This window comes from Stegostoma tigrinum, chromosome 13, assembly GCF_030684315.1.
Source record: "Stegostoma tigrinum isolate sSteTig4 chromosome 13, sSteTig4.hap1, whole genome shotgun sequence".
In the NCBI taxonomy this organism is placed as follows: Eukaryota; Metazoa; Chordata; class Chondrichthyes; order Orectolobiformes; family Stegostomatidae; genus Stegostoma; species Stegostoma tigrinum.
Genome location: NC_081366.1, coordinates 62,857,693 through 62,875,100, shown reverse-complemented (window position 1 = coordinate 62,875,100; position 17,408 = coordinate 62,857,693). Strand labels below are relative to the sequence as shown.

The 17,408-nt window shown below is 42.5% G+C and overlaps 1 protein-coding gene across 1 annotated transcript in view; it reads left to right on the top strand.

The window, feature by feature from the left end:
* Positions 1–5,815, top strand: part of LOC125458453 (hexokinase-1-like) — a 50,433-nt gene extending 44,618 nt beyond the window's left edge. The window contains exon 10 of the mRNA XM_059650761.1: positions 4,691–5,815. Within this exon, the coding sequence (XP_059506744.1) occupies positions 4,691–4,841 (151 nt within the window). The 3' untranslated portion in view covers positions 4,842–5,815. The remainder of the gene's footprint in view (positions 1–4,690) is intronic.
* The last annotated feature ends 11,593 nt before the right edge of the window (positions 5,816–17,408 follow it).

Here is a 17,408-nt window from a genome sequence, read left to right as displayed (position 1 = left end):
TCCTGGGTGGAAAATATAGGCAAACAGGAGCAATTCCTGTGGATTCAGAGTGCAAACCACAAGGGTCAGTGATGTGATGTTTTCCACAGTTCCTTTGGTTTTTGGCAATAATAACACATTGTTGTCCACCACAAAAGATATTCAATACAGTAGCCAGTTAGTTGCATCAAGATTTTAGCTCACGTTGGAAGTTTTTTTTTAACAGAGTTATGATGTGTTGTTTATTTGTATACGCTCACTGAGTGAGAGACAGAAGACTGAAACGAAAAGTGCTGACGATCACAGGGAGTCAGACAGCATCTGTGGAGAGAAAGCAAGCTATGGTTTTGAGTCCAGATGACTCTTCATCAGAGCTCTGTGGAGTCCCTACGAATGGAAATTTAAATCAGCATCTTTCCATTTCTATCACTCACTCAATCTATCATTCGCTCACTCATTCACTCACTTCGCTTCACTTCACTTCAGATGTGAGATCATCCTTCGTGACAATCTAGTACAATGGATTGGCTGCTTTAAACTCTTTCATGATCACCTAAGCCAGTTTAAAAATTGACAGCCCCATAAAGGCAGTCTCACTTCATATGTGCTGAAGTAAACATCTATGGCTTCCACCTGAATGTGCTTAACCTCAACTGAGAAAATTGGCACAGAAATCAGGGTTGCTTTCTTTGATAGGAAGCTGAGGAGCGCTTTAATCGAGCTGTATAAAATAATAAGGCCGAGCTAGAATGGCTTTTAGCATATGGCTCCTTTAGCATGGAGGACATTAACCGGAGGATAGAGATTTAAAGTAACTGATGGAGGACATAGAACACAGAAATTTACAGCACAGTACAGGCCCTTCAGCCCTCGATGTTGTGCCTACCTGTCATATCGATCTCAAGCCCATCTAACCTACACTATTCCATGTACGTCCATATGCTTATCCAATGACAACTTAAATGTACCTAAAGTTGGCAAATATACTACCGTTGCAGGCATGGCGTTCCATTCCCTTACTAGTCTCTGAGTAAAGAAACTACGTCTAACATCTGACCTGTATCTTTCACCCCTCAATTTAAAGCTATGCCCCCTCGTGCTCGCCGTCACCATCCTATGAAAAAGGCTCTCCCTATCCACCCTATCTAACCATTTTATATGTCTCAATTAAGTCACCTCTCAACCTTCTTCTCTCTAATGAAAACAGCCTCAAGTCCCTCAGCCTTTCCTCGTAAGACCTTCCCTCCATACCAGGCAACATCCTAGTAAATCTCCTCTGCACCCTTTCCAAAGCTTCCATATCCTTCTTATAATGCGGTCACCAGAACTGTACACAATACTCCAAGTGCGGCTGCACCAGAGTTTTGTACAGCTGCAGCATAACCTCTTGGTTCTGGAACTCGATCCCTCTATTAATAAAAGCTAAAACACTGTATGCCTTCTGAACAGCCCTGTCAACCTGGGTGGCAACTTTCAAGGATCTGTGTACATCGACACCGAGATCTCTCTGCTCATCTACACTACTAAGAATCTTACCATTAGCCCAGTACTTTGCCTTCTGGTTACTCCTACCAAAGTGCATCACCTCACACTTGACGAGAGGGACAAGAGTAATACTTCCATCTGGAAGGTGGTTGGAGTTTAAAAAGTTGTTATAAATTCCAACTATTTAAAGATCCCTTGAAAGATAGAAAACATATAATGTGGCAAAGATTAGTGATAAACCAGAGGAATGGGAAAGTTTTAAAAGGCAACAAAAAGCAATGAAAAACACAGTATAGAGGGAGAAGATAAACTATGAAGGCAAATTTCCAAATCATATAAAGAGTTCAGTTTCAGTCAAGAAATATTCTCACAAAGGGGAACGATAGGGCAAACAAATCCAGAACTCCCTGGATGAAAAATATAGAAACATTTAAGATGAGGAAGAGAATGTGTTTCAGCAAGAACAGAGAAGATGGTAAAAGGTGGGGGGTGGGGGGGGGCGCGGTGTGGCATTGTTGGTCAAGGACAGTATTACAGTTGCAGAAAGGATGTTTGGGGACTCGTCAACCGAGGTAGTATGGGCTGAGGTTAGAAACCAGAAAGGAGAGGTCATCCTGTTGGGAGTTTTCTATAGGTCTCTGAATAGTTCCAGAGATGTAGAGATGGAGGATAGCAAATGTGGTTCCCCTTTTCAAGAAGGGGAGTAGAGACAACCCTGGTAATTATAGACCAGTGAGCCTTACCTCACTTGTTGGTAAAGTGTTGGAAAAGGTTATAAGGGATAGGATTTATAATCATCTAGAAAAGAATAAATTGATTAGAGATAGTCAGCACGGTTTCGTGAAGGGAAGGTCGTGCCTCACAAACCTTATTGAGTTCTTTGAGAAGGTGACCAAACAGGTAGATGAGACTAAACCGGTTGATGTGGTGTATATGGATTTCAGCAAGGCGTTCGATAAGGTTCCCCACAGTAGGCTGTTGTACAAAATGTGGAGAAATGGAGTTGTGGAAGATATAGCAGTTTGGATCGGAAATTGGCTTGCTGAAAGAAAACAGAGGGTGGTAATTGATGGGAAATGTTCATCCTGGAGAGCAGTTACTAGTGGTGTACCGCAAGGGTCGGTGTTGGGTCCACTGCTGTTTAATTTTTATAAATGACCTGGATGAGGGCGTAGAAGGATGGGTTAGTAAATTTGCAGATGACACTCCGGTCGGTGGAGTTGTAGATAGTGACGAAGGATGCTGTAGGTTGCAGAGAGACATAGATAAGCTGCAGAGCTGGGCTGAGAGGTGGCAAATGGAGTTTAATGCAGACAAGTGTGAGGTGATGCACTTTGGTAGGAGTAACCGGAAGGCAAAGTACAGGGCTAATGGTAAGATTCTTGGTAGTGTAGATGAGCAGAGAGATCTTAGTGTCCATATACACAGATCCTTGAAAGTTGCCACCCAGGTTGACAGTACTGTTAAGAAGGCATACAGTGTTTTAGCATTTATTAATAGAGGGATCGAGTTCCAGAACCAAGAGGTTATGCTGCAGCTGTACAAAACTCTGGTGCGGCCACACTTGGAGTATTGTGTACAGTTCTGGTGACCGCATTATAAGAAGGATATGGAAGCTTTGGAAAGGGTGCAGAGGAGATTTACTAGGATGTTGCCTGGTATGGAGGGAAGGTCTTACGAGGAAAGGCTGAGGGATTTGAGGCTGTTTTCATTAGAGGGAAGAAGGTTGAGAGGTGACTTAATTGAAACATATGAAATAATCAGAGGGTTTGATAGGATGGATAGGGAGAGCCTTTTTCATAGGATGGTGACGGCGAGCACGAGGGGGCATAGCTTTAAATTGAGGGGTGAAAGATATAGGTCAGATGTCAGAGGTGATTTCTTTACTCAGAGAGTAGTAAGGGAATGGAACGCTTTGCCTGCAACGGTAGTATATTCGCCAACTTTAGGTACATTTAAGTTGTCATTGGATAAGCATATGGATGTACATGAAATAGTGTAGGTTAGATGGGGTTGAGATGGGTATGACAGGTCAGCACAACATTGAGGGCCGAAGGGCCTGTACTGAGCTGTAATGTTCTATGCTCTATGTTACAGGTGTTAGGTGGATAAAAGCCTGTTTATCATCTACCAGTACAAGTCAGGTTGTGATGGAATATTCCCCACTTCCCTGGGTGCTTGTAGCTCCAACAACATTTGTGAAGCTTGACATCATCCAGGCTAAAGCCACTGCTTTGTTGGCACCATATCCACAAGCATTGACTCCATCCACCACTGAGGCTCAGCAGCAGGACTGTGTACCATCTACAAGATGCACTGCAGAAATTCACCAAGGCCCCTTAGACAGCACATTCCAAATCTGTAACTATTACCATCTAGAAGGACAATGGCAGCAGATATGTGAAAGTTTGCAGAGGTGTTTCCCAGGGTCAGTATTCGCACCTAAGCTCTTCCTTACGTATAGACACAGTATTAAAATATGGGAATTGTAAAAAATCTATGAGGAAGAAAGTGTGGAATTTCAAGAGGACATTGTCAAATTGGTGGTGGGTGGGCAAGTGGCAGACAAAGTTCATTGCAGAGGAATATGAAGTGATTCATTTTGTTGAAGGAACACAGAGGGACACTACAAAATAAAGGATGCAACACAAGAGGGAATGTCGAGAGAGCTAGCTCTGTACGTAACCAAACATGGATAGACAAGTGGAGAAAGCAATTAATGCAATTAAGCTGCACTAAGTTGGGCACAGAATAGAAGAGCAAGGTGGTGGTACTGACCTAGTATAAAATAGTGGTTAGACATCATTGGACTATCATGTACAGTTTTGCACACCCTAGAAGAAGAAGGATGTGAATATATTGAAAAGAATACAGAATACAAGAATGCATCCAGGAGTGAGCAAGGCTTACTCAAGTGGTTAGGGTCAGAAATGCACAGTCTGCGAGTGTGGTGGGGGCAGGTTCACTTGAGTGGTCAGGGTCTGAAATATGCTGTCTGAGAGTGTGTGGTAGATGCAGGTTCTCTCGAGGCATTCAAAGGGGAAACATACTTTTCTGAAAAAAGAAAAAATGTGCAGGATTAAAGGGGAAGGATAGGAGAGTGAACGGAAGTGAGTTATTCCTTCAGAGGCCTAGCAAAGATATGAGGGGCAGAATGTTCTAATTCTTTATTGTAAACACTATGTAATTCACTGATTGCTGCTCTGACTCTGGTTTCTCTCAATAGATTTTCCAGGATTCTCGAGGACACAGTGAAGGATTTGGCTCCAAAGTGTGAAGTGAATTTCCGACATTCAAAAGATGGCTCAGGATGGGGGGCAGCTTTAGCTGCTGCCATGACAGGTGCTAAATACCATGGCAACACAGAAATATTCTAGTATGTGACACACAATCACATTGTAATACAGACAAACACCCTAGTCTGTGACACTCAGCTATCCAGTAACACAGACACACACTGCAATCTGTGACACACAGAGTCTCAAAAACAGATTGTTTCCAGTTTATGAGAGAAAGAATAACTCTAGATTCAAATAAATATTGCAAGTATTTGGAATCAGTATCAGTGGAGCAAGACACAAGAAATGAACTGGTTGTGAAATCTCTATGGATCATACAGTAGCAACATTATTGTGAATGTCTTTGTGCACAGTATTCACCTGACATTCAGGAAACCCTCAACAAAGTTGTGTAAAAGGTCTAATGATCAGGAACAGTTTAATCGATTGAGATTAATGTAGATGTTGAAAGAACACTGTTATCAAGATGGTTAAATGACTAATCAAGTTGATAGAGACAGCATCACAATCTCCCATGTGCCAGAACCAATCCCCCTGCTACAGGGATGCGCATGGATCAAGACTTTTGTTTGTACTCCTACTCCCTCACAATGGAAAATTCAGCAATAGGCAATAAATGCTGCTTTGATATTGACACCCACATCCCATGAAAGAATGAAAACCAACAGCCATTTCAATACTGTGACAGTGAAGAAATCTCATCCTGTGGGAAAGACAGGACAAATTTGGTAGGGAATTTTAATGAATTTTGGACAGACCTGGAAGGTTGAGTAACAATATTAGATCATCCATTTATCTTCTGAAAGGAGTACAGATTTAGATTGGAAGACCTCTTTTCATTTTTAACCCTGTTTAACCAGTCTCATTCCAAATGAATCTGCTTCAGCCACTCCTGGACTCTTACCTCCTTCCTGATATCAGTCTCTCCATTTCTCCAGAGTTTACAAGTTGCCCTGGTGTCTGGTGTCAGAAGCTCACATCAATCTACACCACCACCCTCCCTCACTGTTCTTGTTCCGACCCAGGCTCAACCATTATTTCTTGTTCTTATTGAATACTATGTCAATTGTAATATCGTTAATGTATACTTTGAGATAAAGTGTTGTGAGTGTGATGATCAGAGTGATTCTTGCTGCAATCTGTATTTATCCATCTCTGTCATAACCAGCCATGTGGAAAATGGGTTCTTTGTTGTCACAAACATCTGACTGAATCAGGTCATATTAACCATATCTACCCATGACAATCCCAGTATCGAGTATGTGCCACAGTCCTAACACTGACAATTGTGAAACAGCTTTAACAAACATTCTCCAGTCTGAAAAACAGCTATTCACCAATGTTTATTATCTCCTGTCTTTCAACCATTTTTTTCCTATATACTAGCCTCCTCCTTCCTGTTCCTTGTGCCAGTATTCTGTTAACGAGTTAGTTCTATGTGAAGACACAGTACGTTGGTCTACCCTAAACATAGAACGGTACATCACAGGAACAGGCCCTTTGACCAACCATGTCTGAGCCAACCATGATACCATTCTAAACCAATTCCATCTACCTTCATATAGTCTGAATCCCTCCATTCCCTGGCTGTTCATGTGTCTGCCTAATTGCCTCTTAAAAGTTATCATCTCAGCTTCTACCACCTCCTTGGCAGCACATTGTAGTCACCTACAGTGTAAAAAATGTGTCTCGCACATCTCTTTTGAACTTTTCCCCTCTCAATTTACATCTATCCCACTTCATATTTGACACTTCCACCCTGGGAAAAAGGTTCCAACTATTCACTCTATCCATGCCTCTTATAATTTTATTCTGTCAGGTCACCCCTCAGCCTCCAATACCCTTGTGACAATAATCCAAGTTTATCTAAACTCTCCATATAGCAATTTTTTCCAATCCAGGCAACATCCTGATAAACTGAAACAAAAATAGAAGTTGCTGGAGAAACTCAGCAGGACTGGCAGCATCTGTGGAGAGTAAGCAGAGTTAGCATTTCAGATCCAGTGACCTTCTAACGAATAAACCTCTGTACACCCTCTCCAAAGCCTAGATATCTTTGTTACAGTGAGGCAACCAGAATTGCATTGCGTCATTTGGGTTCTCATCCAGAATTACAAACTCCAAGGTTTAAGAACATAGGAACAGGTGTGTGCCATTCAGCCCTTCAAGCCTGATCCACAATTCAAAATGATCATAGCTGATATGTATATGCCACATGCCTGCTTTGATATCTTGCTAAATAAAAATTTTCTATCTTAGATTTAAATTTAACAATTGAATTAACATCGACTGCCATTTTAGGAAGAGAGTTCCAAACCTCCATTATACTTTGCATGTAGAAACATTTTCTAACATCTCTCCTGAGTGGACTAGCCCTAATTCTTAGAATATGCCCCCTGGTTCTAGAGTCTTCAACCTGTAGAAATAGTTTATCTCTCACCCTGACTTTCCCTCTTAATATCCTGAAGGGGTCACCCCTTAATCTTCTAAATTCTAGAGAATAAAGGCCTAATTTGTCTCATCTACCTCATAAATTAGACTTTGAAGTCCAGGTATCATCTTTGTAAATCTGTATTGAACTCCCTCTGAGGCCAAAGCATCCTTCTTAAATGTGCCCAGATCTTTTCATGGTACTATGTGAGGTTTAACCAGAGTTTTGTATAACTGCAGCAAAATGTAAGCATCTGGATTCGACGGATATGAAGACCACAAGTCCATTTGCCTTCTGACTATTTTCTATAGCTTCTCCTGACATTTTAAAGAGCTATGAACCCGAAGCCCCAAAGCTTGTTGGACATCCACTGTATTTAACTTTGTGCTTTCTAAATAATACCCTATTCTGTCTTTTGATAGTCCAAACTGGATGACCACACACTTGCTTATATTAAAATCCATTTGCCATTCACCTAATTAATATCCTGTAATAGTTTTATGCTGTCATCAACACTGTCTGCAATATTGCCCAATTTTGTGTCATCAGCAAATTTGGATATTTGACTTTTAATGCCATTACCCAAATCACAGAATCCTTACAGTGTGGAAACAGACCATTTGGCCCATTGAGTCCATACTAACCCTACAAACCTTCCTTGTGCTAAGGCTGCAGTGCTAACCACTGAACCACTATGCTGTCGTCATTAATGAATATTGTGAATAATTGAGGCCTGTCCTACATGATACCATGATTCACATCCTGCAAATTTGAATATTTATCAATAATTCCAACCTTTGCTAACAGTCTCTTATGTGGAACTTTATCAAAAGCCTTCCCAAAATCCATACAAACAACATTCTTTGGCTGACCTCTCTCCACAATCTTTGTCACCACTAAAAACAACTCTGAGATTTGTCAGATGTGACATAACGTTCATGAATCCATGCTAACTCTCCCTGATTAACTGAAAAATTTCGAGGTTACCTTATCCTTGACTCCAACAATTTCCCCACCACAGACTTCAGGCTGACTGGTCTGTAATTCCCTGACTTCCCTCTGTGACCTTTCTTAAAAAGCAGAATGCCATAAGCAAATCATCAATCTCTTCTGAATCCAGGGAATTCAGAAATATTATAATTAGAGCATTGTCAATGTTCTCCTCTACCTCCATTAACACCTGTGTATGGGTTTTGGGGATTTGTCATACTTCAGTTCCATGAATTTTTTAAACTAATTTCATTTAGATTCTATCCTTGATTCATTTCATTGGGATTCCTTGGCAAGTTATGTCTTTTCCACTGTGAATGCTGAAGCAAAATAATCATTCAGCATGCCTGCCATTTCCCCATGGTCATTGAGAATAGAACATAGAATCCTTACAGTGTAGAAACAGGCCCTTCAACCCAACAAGCCCATACCCGCCCTCACAGCACCCCACCCAGACCATGCCCCCATAACCCACCTAATCTATCCATCCCTGAACACCATAGATAATTTAGCATGGCCAAGCCACCTAGCCTGCACATCTTTGGACTGTAGGAGGAAACCGGAGCACCCGAAGGAAACCCCCGCAGAAACGGGGAGAATGTACAAACTCTGCACAGACAGTCACCCAAGGGTGGAATCAAATCCAGGCCTCTGGCACTGTGAGGCAACAGTGCTAACCACTGAGCCACCATGCTGCCCATATGTTCACCCTCAGCCTTCAGTGGGCAAGCAGTACTATTAAACCACCACTTGCCCTTTATGTAACTATAAAATCTATTCTCAATGTCTTTTATGCCTTTTGTAAGTTTCCTGGCATAATCTTTTTCAGCCACTCTTATAACCATTTGTTGTCTTTGTATTTGTCCCATACTGTGGAATCTGTGGTGTTCTTTGCATTTTTGTAAGCATTTTCTTCTAATGTTATGTTGTTCCTTACCTCCTAAGATGACTGGCTATTTTTTGGAGCTTCATAAGTGAACAAATATCTTCTAAATAGCATTGAATGTTTCATTGAACACCTTCCACTGTTCCTCCATTGTTTCACCTATTAGCAGAACTTCTTAGTTTACGGTGGACAGTTTCTGTTTCATCCCATTACAATTCCTCAGTTCTATTCATAAGGTCTCCACTGGGTGCTTTCCCCTCATTACACCTCCCACACTATAGAAGCCAATTATCAGTCAATACATTGAGCATAGGATTTGGGAGGTAATGTTGCAGCTGTACAGAACACTGGTGACATCACTTTTGGAATATGGTGTTCAATTCAGACTCCCTGCAATTGGAAAGATGCTGTGAAACATTGAGTATTGTCTTGACTTCAGAAGATCCACAGAACCAGGCTTCTGGAGGTTGCTCAGCTGCGCCATGGAGGAAGACAAATGAAAATATCGTGGTTCTGCAGTTGCAGAACATTCTGAAGGGGGATAGTGAACAGCCAGAGCACATTGTGCACATCGGTACAAATGAAATAGATAGACAATTGTTCGGGGTCCTGCAAAATACAGGAAGTTAGGTAAGAGGTTAAAAAGCAGGACCTCGAGGATAGTGATCTCTGGATTACTCCCAGTGCCACACACCGGTGAGAATAGAAATAGAAAGATAGGCCAGATGAGTGCATGGCTGAGGAGCTGGTGTAGGGGGCAGGGTTTTCAGTTCTGGGATCATTGAGATCTCTTCTGGAGTAGAGGTGACCTGTACAAGAGGGATGGGTTGCACTTGAACTGGAGAGGATCCAATATCCTCACAGGGAGGTTTGCCGGTGTTAGCTAGGAGGGTTTAAACTGGTTTGGCAGGTGGGTGGGACTGTGATGAAGAGAGGGGCCATTGAGAAATCAGGGGAGAATACATTAGCCATTGTTATCAAGTTTACTCTTCAGGATAGCCGGGGCACACTAAAGGTGGCAGGGTGGGGGTGCGATGGGGGAGAGTGGGCAAAAGGCTTCTGGTTCAAAGTTAATTTATTTCAATGTATGAGGTCTGACTGGTAAGGCACATGAGCTCAGAGTTGGGTGTGGGGACTGCGACATTAGGGCCTTAACAGAAACATGGCTGAGAGAATGGTAGGATTGGCAGCTCGATGTTCCAGGATACAGAACCTACAGGCATGAAAGAAGTACAAGTAAGCGAGGAGGGGGGAGTTGCCCTTTTGATAAAGGACGACATAACAACAATGCTTACAGAGGCTATTCTTAAGGGGTCAACAAATGAGGACATATGGTTGGAACTTAGAAACAAGAAGTGGATGATCACTCTGTTGGGACTGTATTAGAGATCCCCAAATAGCCAGCTGGTACTAGAGGAACATATATAGACAGTTTGCAGATTCCTATAGGAATATCAGAGTAGTTTTGGTTGGAGACTTTAATTTCCCCTGTGTTGACTGGTCCAGACGGAGTGTAAAAGGCCTGGGCAGGGTGGAACTTATCAAATGTGTCCAAGAAACTTTTCTAGATTATTATGTAGAGGGTCCTACTCGGGAGGGTGCAACACTGGACCTCCTCTTAGTAACACGTTCGGGCAAGTGACTGAACTGTCTCTTAGTTTTGACATAGTTACAGAAAAAGATATGCCAGATCCATAGGTTAAGGTACTAAACTGGAGCAGGGTGAAATTGGGGCCATTAGGCAGGATGAAACAGCAGTCAATTGGATGAGTCTGTTTGAAGGAAAAGGAACGACTGGCGAATGGGAGACTTTTAAGTGTGTGATATGCAAGAATTAGGGTGAAGGGAAAAGCTGGCAGGCTTAGGGGTTCCTGGCTGATGAGGGATATTGAGGCTGTGGTCAGGAAAAATGAAGGCATATATTAGGTTTAAACTATCGGGCTCAAATGGATCCTTAGGTGGCTGTAAAAAGTGCAGGAGTGCACTTAAGAGCAACAAGAGGGTATGAGATGGATCTGGCAGATTAGGTTAAAAATAATCTCAGAGCTTCTGTAGCTATATTAAGAGTAAAAGGAGTGTTAGGGAGAGAGTAGGTCCCCTTAAAGATCAGCATGACCGTCTATGTCTGGAGCCACAGGAGATGGGGAAGACTTTTAATGAATAGTTCTCCTCAATGTTTACCGAGAAGAGAATCATGGATGCTAAGGAAATAAGGGAAACAAGTGGGAATGTTTTGGACCACATACATATTACCACAGAGGAAGTGTTTGCAGCTTTGAAGCACATTAAGATGGATGAATCCCCTGGGCCTGATCAAGTGCATTCTCGGATGTTGTCAGAGGCAAGGAAATTGCAGAGGCCCTTTCAGAGAAAATCACGAGGGACATGGATAGAATGGATACATTTAGTCTTTTTATTCCCAGGCATGGGGAATTGAAAACTAGAGGGCATCTCTAGAGAGAGGAAAGATTTAAGAAGGACCTGAGGGGCAACCTTTTCACGCAGAGAGCGGTGCGTATATGGAATGGGCTGCCAGAGAAATTGGTTGAGGCAAGTACAATAGCAACATTTAAAAAAACATGTGGATGGGTATATGGTTGAGAAGGGTTTAGTCAGACATGGACCAAATGTAGGCAATTAGAACTTGCTGAGTGGGCACCATGGGCCAGCTTGGGGCAATGTGCCTGTCTCCATGCTGAATTGCTGTATCAGTCATAGAATCCCTACAGTATGGAAACAGTCCCTTCAATAAGTCCACACCCACCCTTGGAGCATCCCACCCAGGCCCTTCCCCCTATAACCTACCTAAACTACACATCCCTGAACACTACAGGCAATTTAGCATGGCCTATCTACCTAACCTGCACATCTTGTGCAGGTTCCAGGGACTGTGGGAGGAACCCACACACATACAGGGAGAATTTGCAAACTCCATACAGGCAATGGTGCAAGTGTGAAATTGAAGCGGAAGGGAGAGGGTGACCAGCCCAAGTCGTGGTCCACATAGGCACCAATGATATAGGTAGAAAGATGGATAGGAATGTCAGGCAGGATTTCAGGGAGCTAGGGTGGAAACTGAGAGCTAGAACTAACAGAGTGGTTACCTCTGGTTTGTTACCTGTGCCACATAATAGCAAGGCAAAGAAGAGGGAGAGATTTCAGCTGAACACGTGGCTGCAAGGATGGTGCAGGAGGGAGGGCTTCAGACATGGACAACTGGGGCTCATTCTGGGGAAGGTGGGACCTCTACAAACAGGACGGTCTCCACTTGAACCAGAGGGGCACTAATATCCTGGGTGGGAAATTTGCTAGTGCTATTCAGGTGGATTTAAACTAACTCAGGAGGGGGATGGGAAACTAAGGTGCAGTTCTAGTACACAGGAGCGTAGCGAGGACGTGGACAGGATCTCACTGTCACAGGAGTGCTGGCAGACAGCAAGCTGGATTGACGTGTGTCCACTTTAAAGCCAGGAGTATCCGAAATAAGGTAGGTGAGCTTGCAGCATGGATAGGTACCTGGGACTTTGAAGTTGTGGCCATTTCTTAGACGTGGATAGAGCAGGATCAAGAATGGATGTTGCAGGTTCTAGGGTTTGGATCTTTCATTAAGATCATGGAAGGTGGTAAAAGAGGGGAATGTGTGGCTTTGTTAGTCAAGGACAGCATAACGGTGGCGGAAAGAACTATGAACGAGGACTCATCTACTGAGGTACATAGAACATAGAACGTTACAGCACAGTACAGGCCCTTCGGCCCTCGATGTTGTGCCGACCTGTCATACCCATCTCAAGCCCATCTAACCTACACTATTCCATGTACGTCCATATGCTTATAAAATGACGACTTAAATGTACCTAAAGTTGGCGAATCTACTACCATTGCATGCAAAGCGTTCCATTCCCTTACTACTCTCTGAGTAAAGAGTAAACTACCTCTAACATCTGTCCTATATATTTCATCCCTCAATTTAAAGCTATGCCCCCTTGTGCTCGCCGTCACCATCCTAGGAAAAAGGTTCTCCCTATCCAACCTATCTAACCCTCTGATTATTTTATATGTTTCAATTAAGTCACCTCTCAACCTTCTTCTCTCTAATGAAAACAGCCTCAAGTCCCTCAGCCTTTCCTCGTAAGACCTTCCCTCCATACCAGGCAACATCCTAGTAAATCTCCTCTGCACCCTTTCCAAAGCTTCCACATCCTTCTTATAATGCGGTGACCAGAACTGTACGCAATACTCCAAGTGTGGCCGCACCAGAGTTTTGTACAGCTGCAGCATAATCTCTTGGTTCCGGAACTCGATCCCTCTATTAATAAAAGCTAAAACACTGTATGCCTTCTTAACAGCCCTGTCAACCTGGGTGGCAACTTTCAAGGATCTGTTACATGGACACCGAGATCTCTCTGCTCATCTACACTACCAAGAATCTTACCATTAGCCCAGTCCTTTGCCTTCCAGTTACTCCTACCAAAGTGCATCACCTCACACTTGTCTGCATTAAACTCCATTTGCCACATCTCAGCCCAGCTCTGCAGCTTATCTATGTCTCTCTACATCCTACAGCATCCTTCGTCACTATCCACAACTCCACCGACCTTAGTGTCGTCTGCAAATTTACTAACCCATTCTTCTACACCCTCATCCAGGTCATTTATAAAAGTATGGGCTCAGGTCAGAAACAGGACAGGAGAGGTCACACTGCTGGGAGTTTTTTTACAGGCCTCGCAAAGTTCCAGGGGTGTGGAGGAGAGGATTGGCAAAACTATTCTGGGAGGAGTGAAAGGAACAGGGTGGTCATTATGGAAGACATTAACTGCCCTAACATTGACTGGAATTGCTACAACTCTAGTACGTCAAATGGATCAGTTTTTGTCCAATGTGTGCAGGAGTGTTTCCTGACACAGTATGTCAAAGGGCCGACAAGAGGGGAGGGCTCACTGGGTCTGGTACTTGGTAATGAGCCAGGCCAGGTGTTTGATTTAGTGGTAGGTGAGCACTTTGGAGAGAGTGATCTTCATTCAGTTATGTTTTGTTTAGCGATGGAAAGGGATAGGAACATGCCACAGGGCAAGACTTATCTCTCATCTGTTTTCACTCAGGAACAGGAGAATTTTGGAGAGGAGACGACTGAGGTACGGGCTACGAGAATTGAAAGGATTGAGGTTAGTAAGGAGGAGGTGTTATCAATTCTAGAAGGTGTGAAGGTAGATAAATCCCCTGGGCCTGATGGGATTTTTCTGAGGATTCTCTGGGAAGCTAGGGAGGAGGTGGCAGAGCTTTTGGCCTTGATCTTTCAGTCCTCATTGTCTACAGGTTTAGTACCAGAGAACTGGAGGATTGCAAATGTTGTGCCCTTGTGCAAGAAGAGCAGTAGGGATGACCCAGGTAATTATAGACCAATGAGCCTTACGTCTGTTGTAAGAAAAGTTTTGGAAAGGATTATAAGAGATAGGATTTATAATCATCTAGCAAGCAACAATTTGATTGGAGATAGATTTAACGGATTCGTCAAGGGCAGATTGTGTCTCACAAACTTCATTGAGTTTTCTGAGAAGGTGACCAAGCATGTGGATGAAGGTAGGGAAGTTGACGTGGTGTACATGGACTTCAGTAAAGCCTTTGATAAGGTTCCAAATGGTAGGCTATTGGGGAAAATACAGAGGCATGGGATTGAGGGAGATATAGCAGTTTGGATTAGAAACTGGCTTTCTGTAAGAAGTCAATCAGTGGTGGTTGATGGGAAATATTCAGCCTAGTGGTTACTAGTTACTAGTGGTGTGCCACAAGGATCTGTTTTGGGACCACTGCTGTTTGTTATTTTTATAAATGACTTGGACGCAGGCATAGGTGGACGGGTTAATAAGTTTGCAGATGACACGAAGGTCGGTGGAGTGGTGGACAATGTGGAAAACTGTTGCAGGTTGCAGGGAGACTTGGATAAACTGCAGAATTGGGCTGAAAGGTGGCAAATGGAGTTCAATGTGGATAAATGTGAGGTGATTCACTTTGGTAGGAATAATAGGAAGGCAGAATACTGGGTCAATGGAAAGATTCTTGCTAGTGTGGATGTGCAGAGGGATCTTGGTATCCATATACATAGATCCCTGCAAGTTGCCATCCAGGTTGACAGTGCTGTTAAAAAGGCTTATGGTGTGTTAGGTTTTATTGGTAGAGGGATTGAGTTCCAGAGCCGTAATGTCATGCTGCAACTGTACAAAACACTAGTGTGGCCTCATTTGGAATATTGCGTGCAGTTCTGGTCGCCCCATTACAGGAAGGATGTGGAAGCATTGGAAAAGGTGCAGAGGAGATCTACCAGGATGTTGCCTGGTCTGGAGTGCAGGCCCGATGAAGAAAGGCTGAGTGACTTGGGTCTGTTCTTATTGGAGAGAAGGAGGCTAAGAGTGGATTTAATAGAGACACACAAGATGATCAGAGATTAGATAGGGTGAACAGTGAGAGTCTTTTTCCGAGGATGATGACTTCAGCTTGAACAAGGGGGCATAGATGCAAATTGAGGGGTGATAGATTTAAGACAGATGTCAGAGGCAGGTTCTTTCCTCAGAGAGTGGTAAGGGCTTGGAATGCCCTGCCTGCCAATGTAGTTAACTCAGCCACATTAGGGACATTTAAACAGTCCTTGGATAAGCAAATGGGATGATGATGGGATAGTGTAGGGGGAGGGGTTAGATTAGTTCACAGGTCGGCCCAACATCAAGGACTGAAGCACCTGTTCTGCGTCGTATTGTTCTATGTTCTGTGTTCTATCCCTAGCACCGTGAGGCAGCAGTGCTAACCACTTAGCCACCGTGCCACCCTCAATGTCTTTCCCCCTTAACTTTTTATTATTTCATGTGAAACTCCAGCATGTTTCCAAGATGCAACATGAGCCTTCAATTTTTTTTAAAAAAATGTTTGACACACAATCAAAAGAAATAGCTCTTTCCTTCTGGGCCATGAATCTTCTGAATGCTTCCAAAGAAATGAAGCCTTACTTAGAATAAGGGAACCAAAACGTCCTACAGTTTTCCAGATATGGTCTCACCAGCATTTTATCGAGTTGCAGTAAGACTTCCCAACTCTTAATATTTCAAGCTCTTTTAAGTAAGGGCCAACATTCCATTAGCCTTTCTGATTACACTGATATTGCACCTATTAAGTGCACATGCCAGATAAATGTTTAAAAGTTTGCCTTATATAATACTTTAAATCTGCAGTAAGATCTTTATTTGAAATTTTGATTGAGAATCCACAATTCCAGAATGGAATTTTAACTTCTCCACTAACATTTAAACAAATTGAAACAACAATATTAAATGTTGAACTTCAGCCTCTTGGGGATGGCTTGGGGGTGTTGTGGTTATTAGTGAAATTTATATGTGCTCATTTTAGAAAAATTCAGTAAAACTTTGAGATGTTATGGTCTCAAAAGACCATGTTTAACCAAATTATTGACATTCTCTGAAGGAGTAATATGCTATGGACGAAGAGCCCGTAGATGAATTGTACTTGGAATTTCCAAAAGGCATTTAATACATACATGAGGATCAATGGTCGGCACAACATCGTGGGCTGAAGGGCCTGTTCTGTGCTGTACTGTTCTATGTTCTATGTTCTATATGTGCTTGCTTTCTGTGTTTCATGCAGAAGTACCCCCAAGCTCCTTTGTACTGCATTTTTCTGCAGTGTTTCTCCATTTAAATAAAATGCTCGTTTGTTTGCTCTTCCAAAGTGAACAACTTTGAATAAGCATTTGTTACTTGTGAAAACATTTTGCTGCATAAAACTCCATAAGTCCTTCAATTCTTAAGCAATTTTCTCAAGAAAGATACAATAAAATCTCTCTCTATGGTTTCTGCAAAATTTGGAACAAAAGGAAGAGTTTGCTTAAATTTAACTTCTGAATGGGACTTCCCTCATCAGCCAAACTATTAGGTTCTCTTGCTGTCTGTGATGCAAGCTTTTCTTTGTCCATCTAATGATTCTTGCTTTCTTTTCAAACATTTGACCATTATATTTTATCTTGCACTGCTTTGTCTGTGATCAAAGATGATTATATATATTATCAATTCAATATCATTGTTAACATTTACGTATGAAACTAATTTATTAGTGTTGGTTACTTTTGAGAAGAATTTGAAAATGAAAACGTCAGGTTCTGGAACAGTGACCTAATCCAGTACGGATCAGACAGCAGGATGACAACAAAACGTTGGGAGTTAATGGAAGATTGTTTATACAATGGGGTTTACAGGAAAGACTGTGTAAACAGTGAAGGCATCAATCAACTTTTATTTAAAATAATCAAGGAAGAATGCTGTTCACCATCTGTGCAATG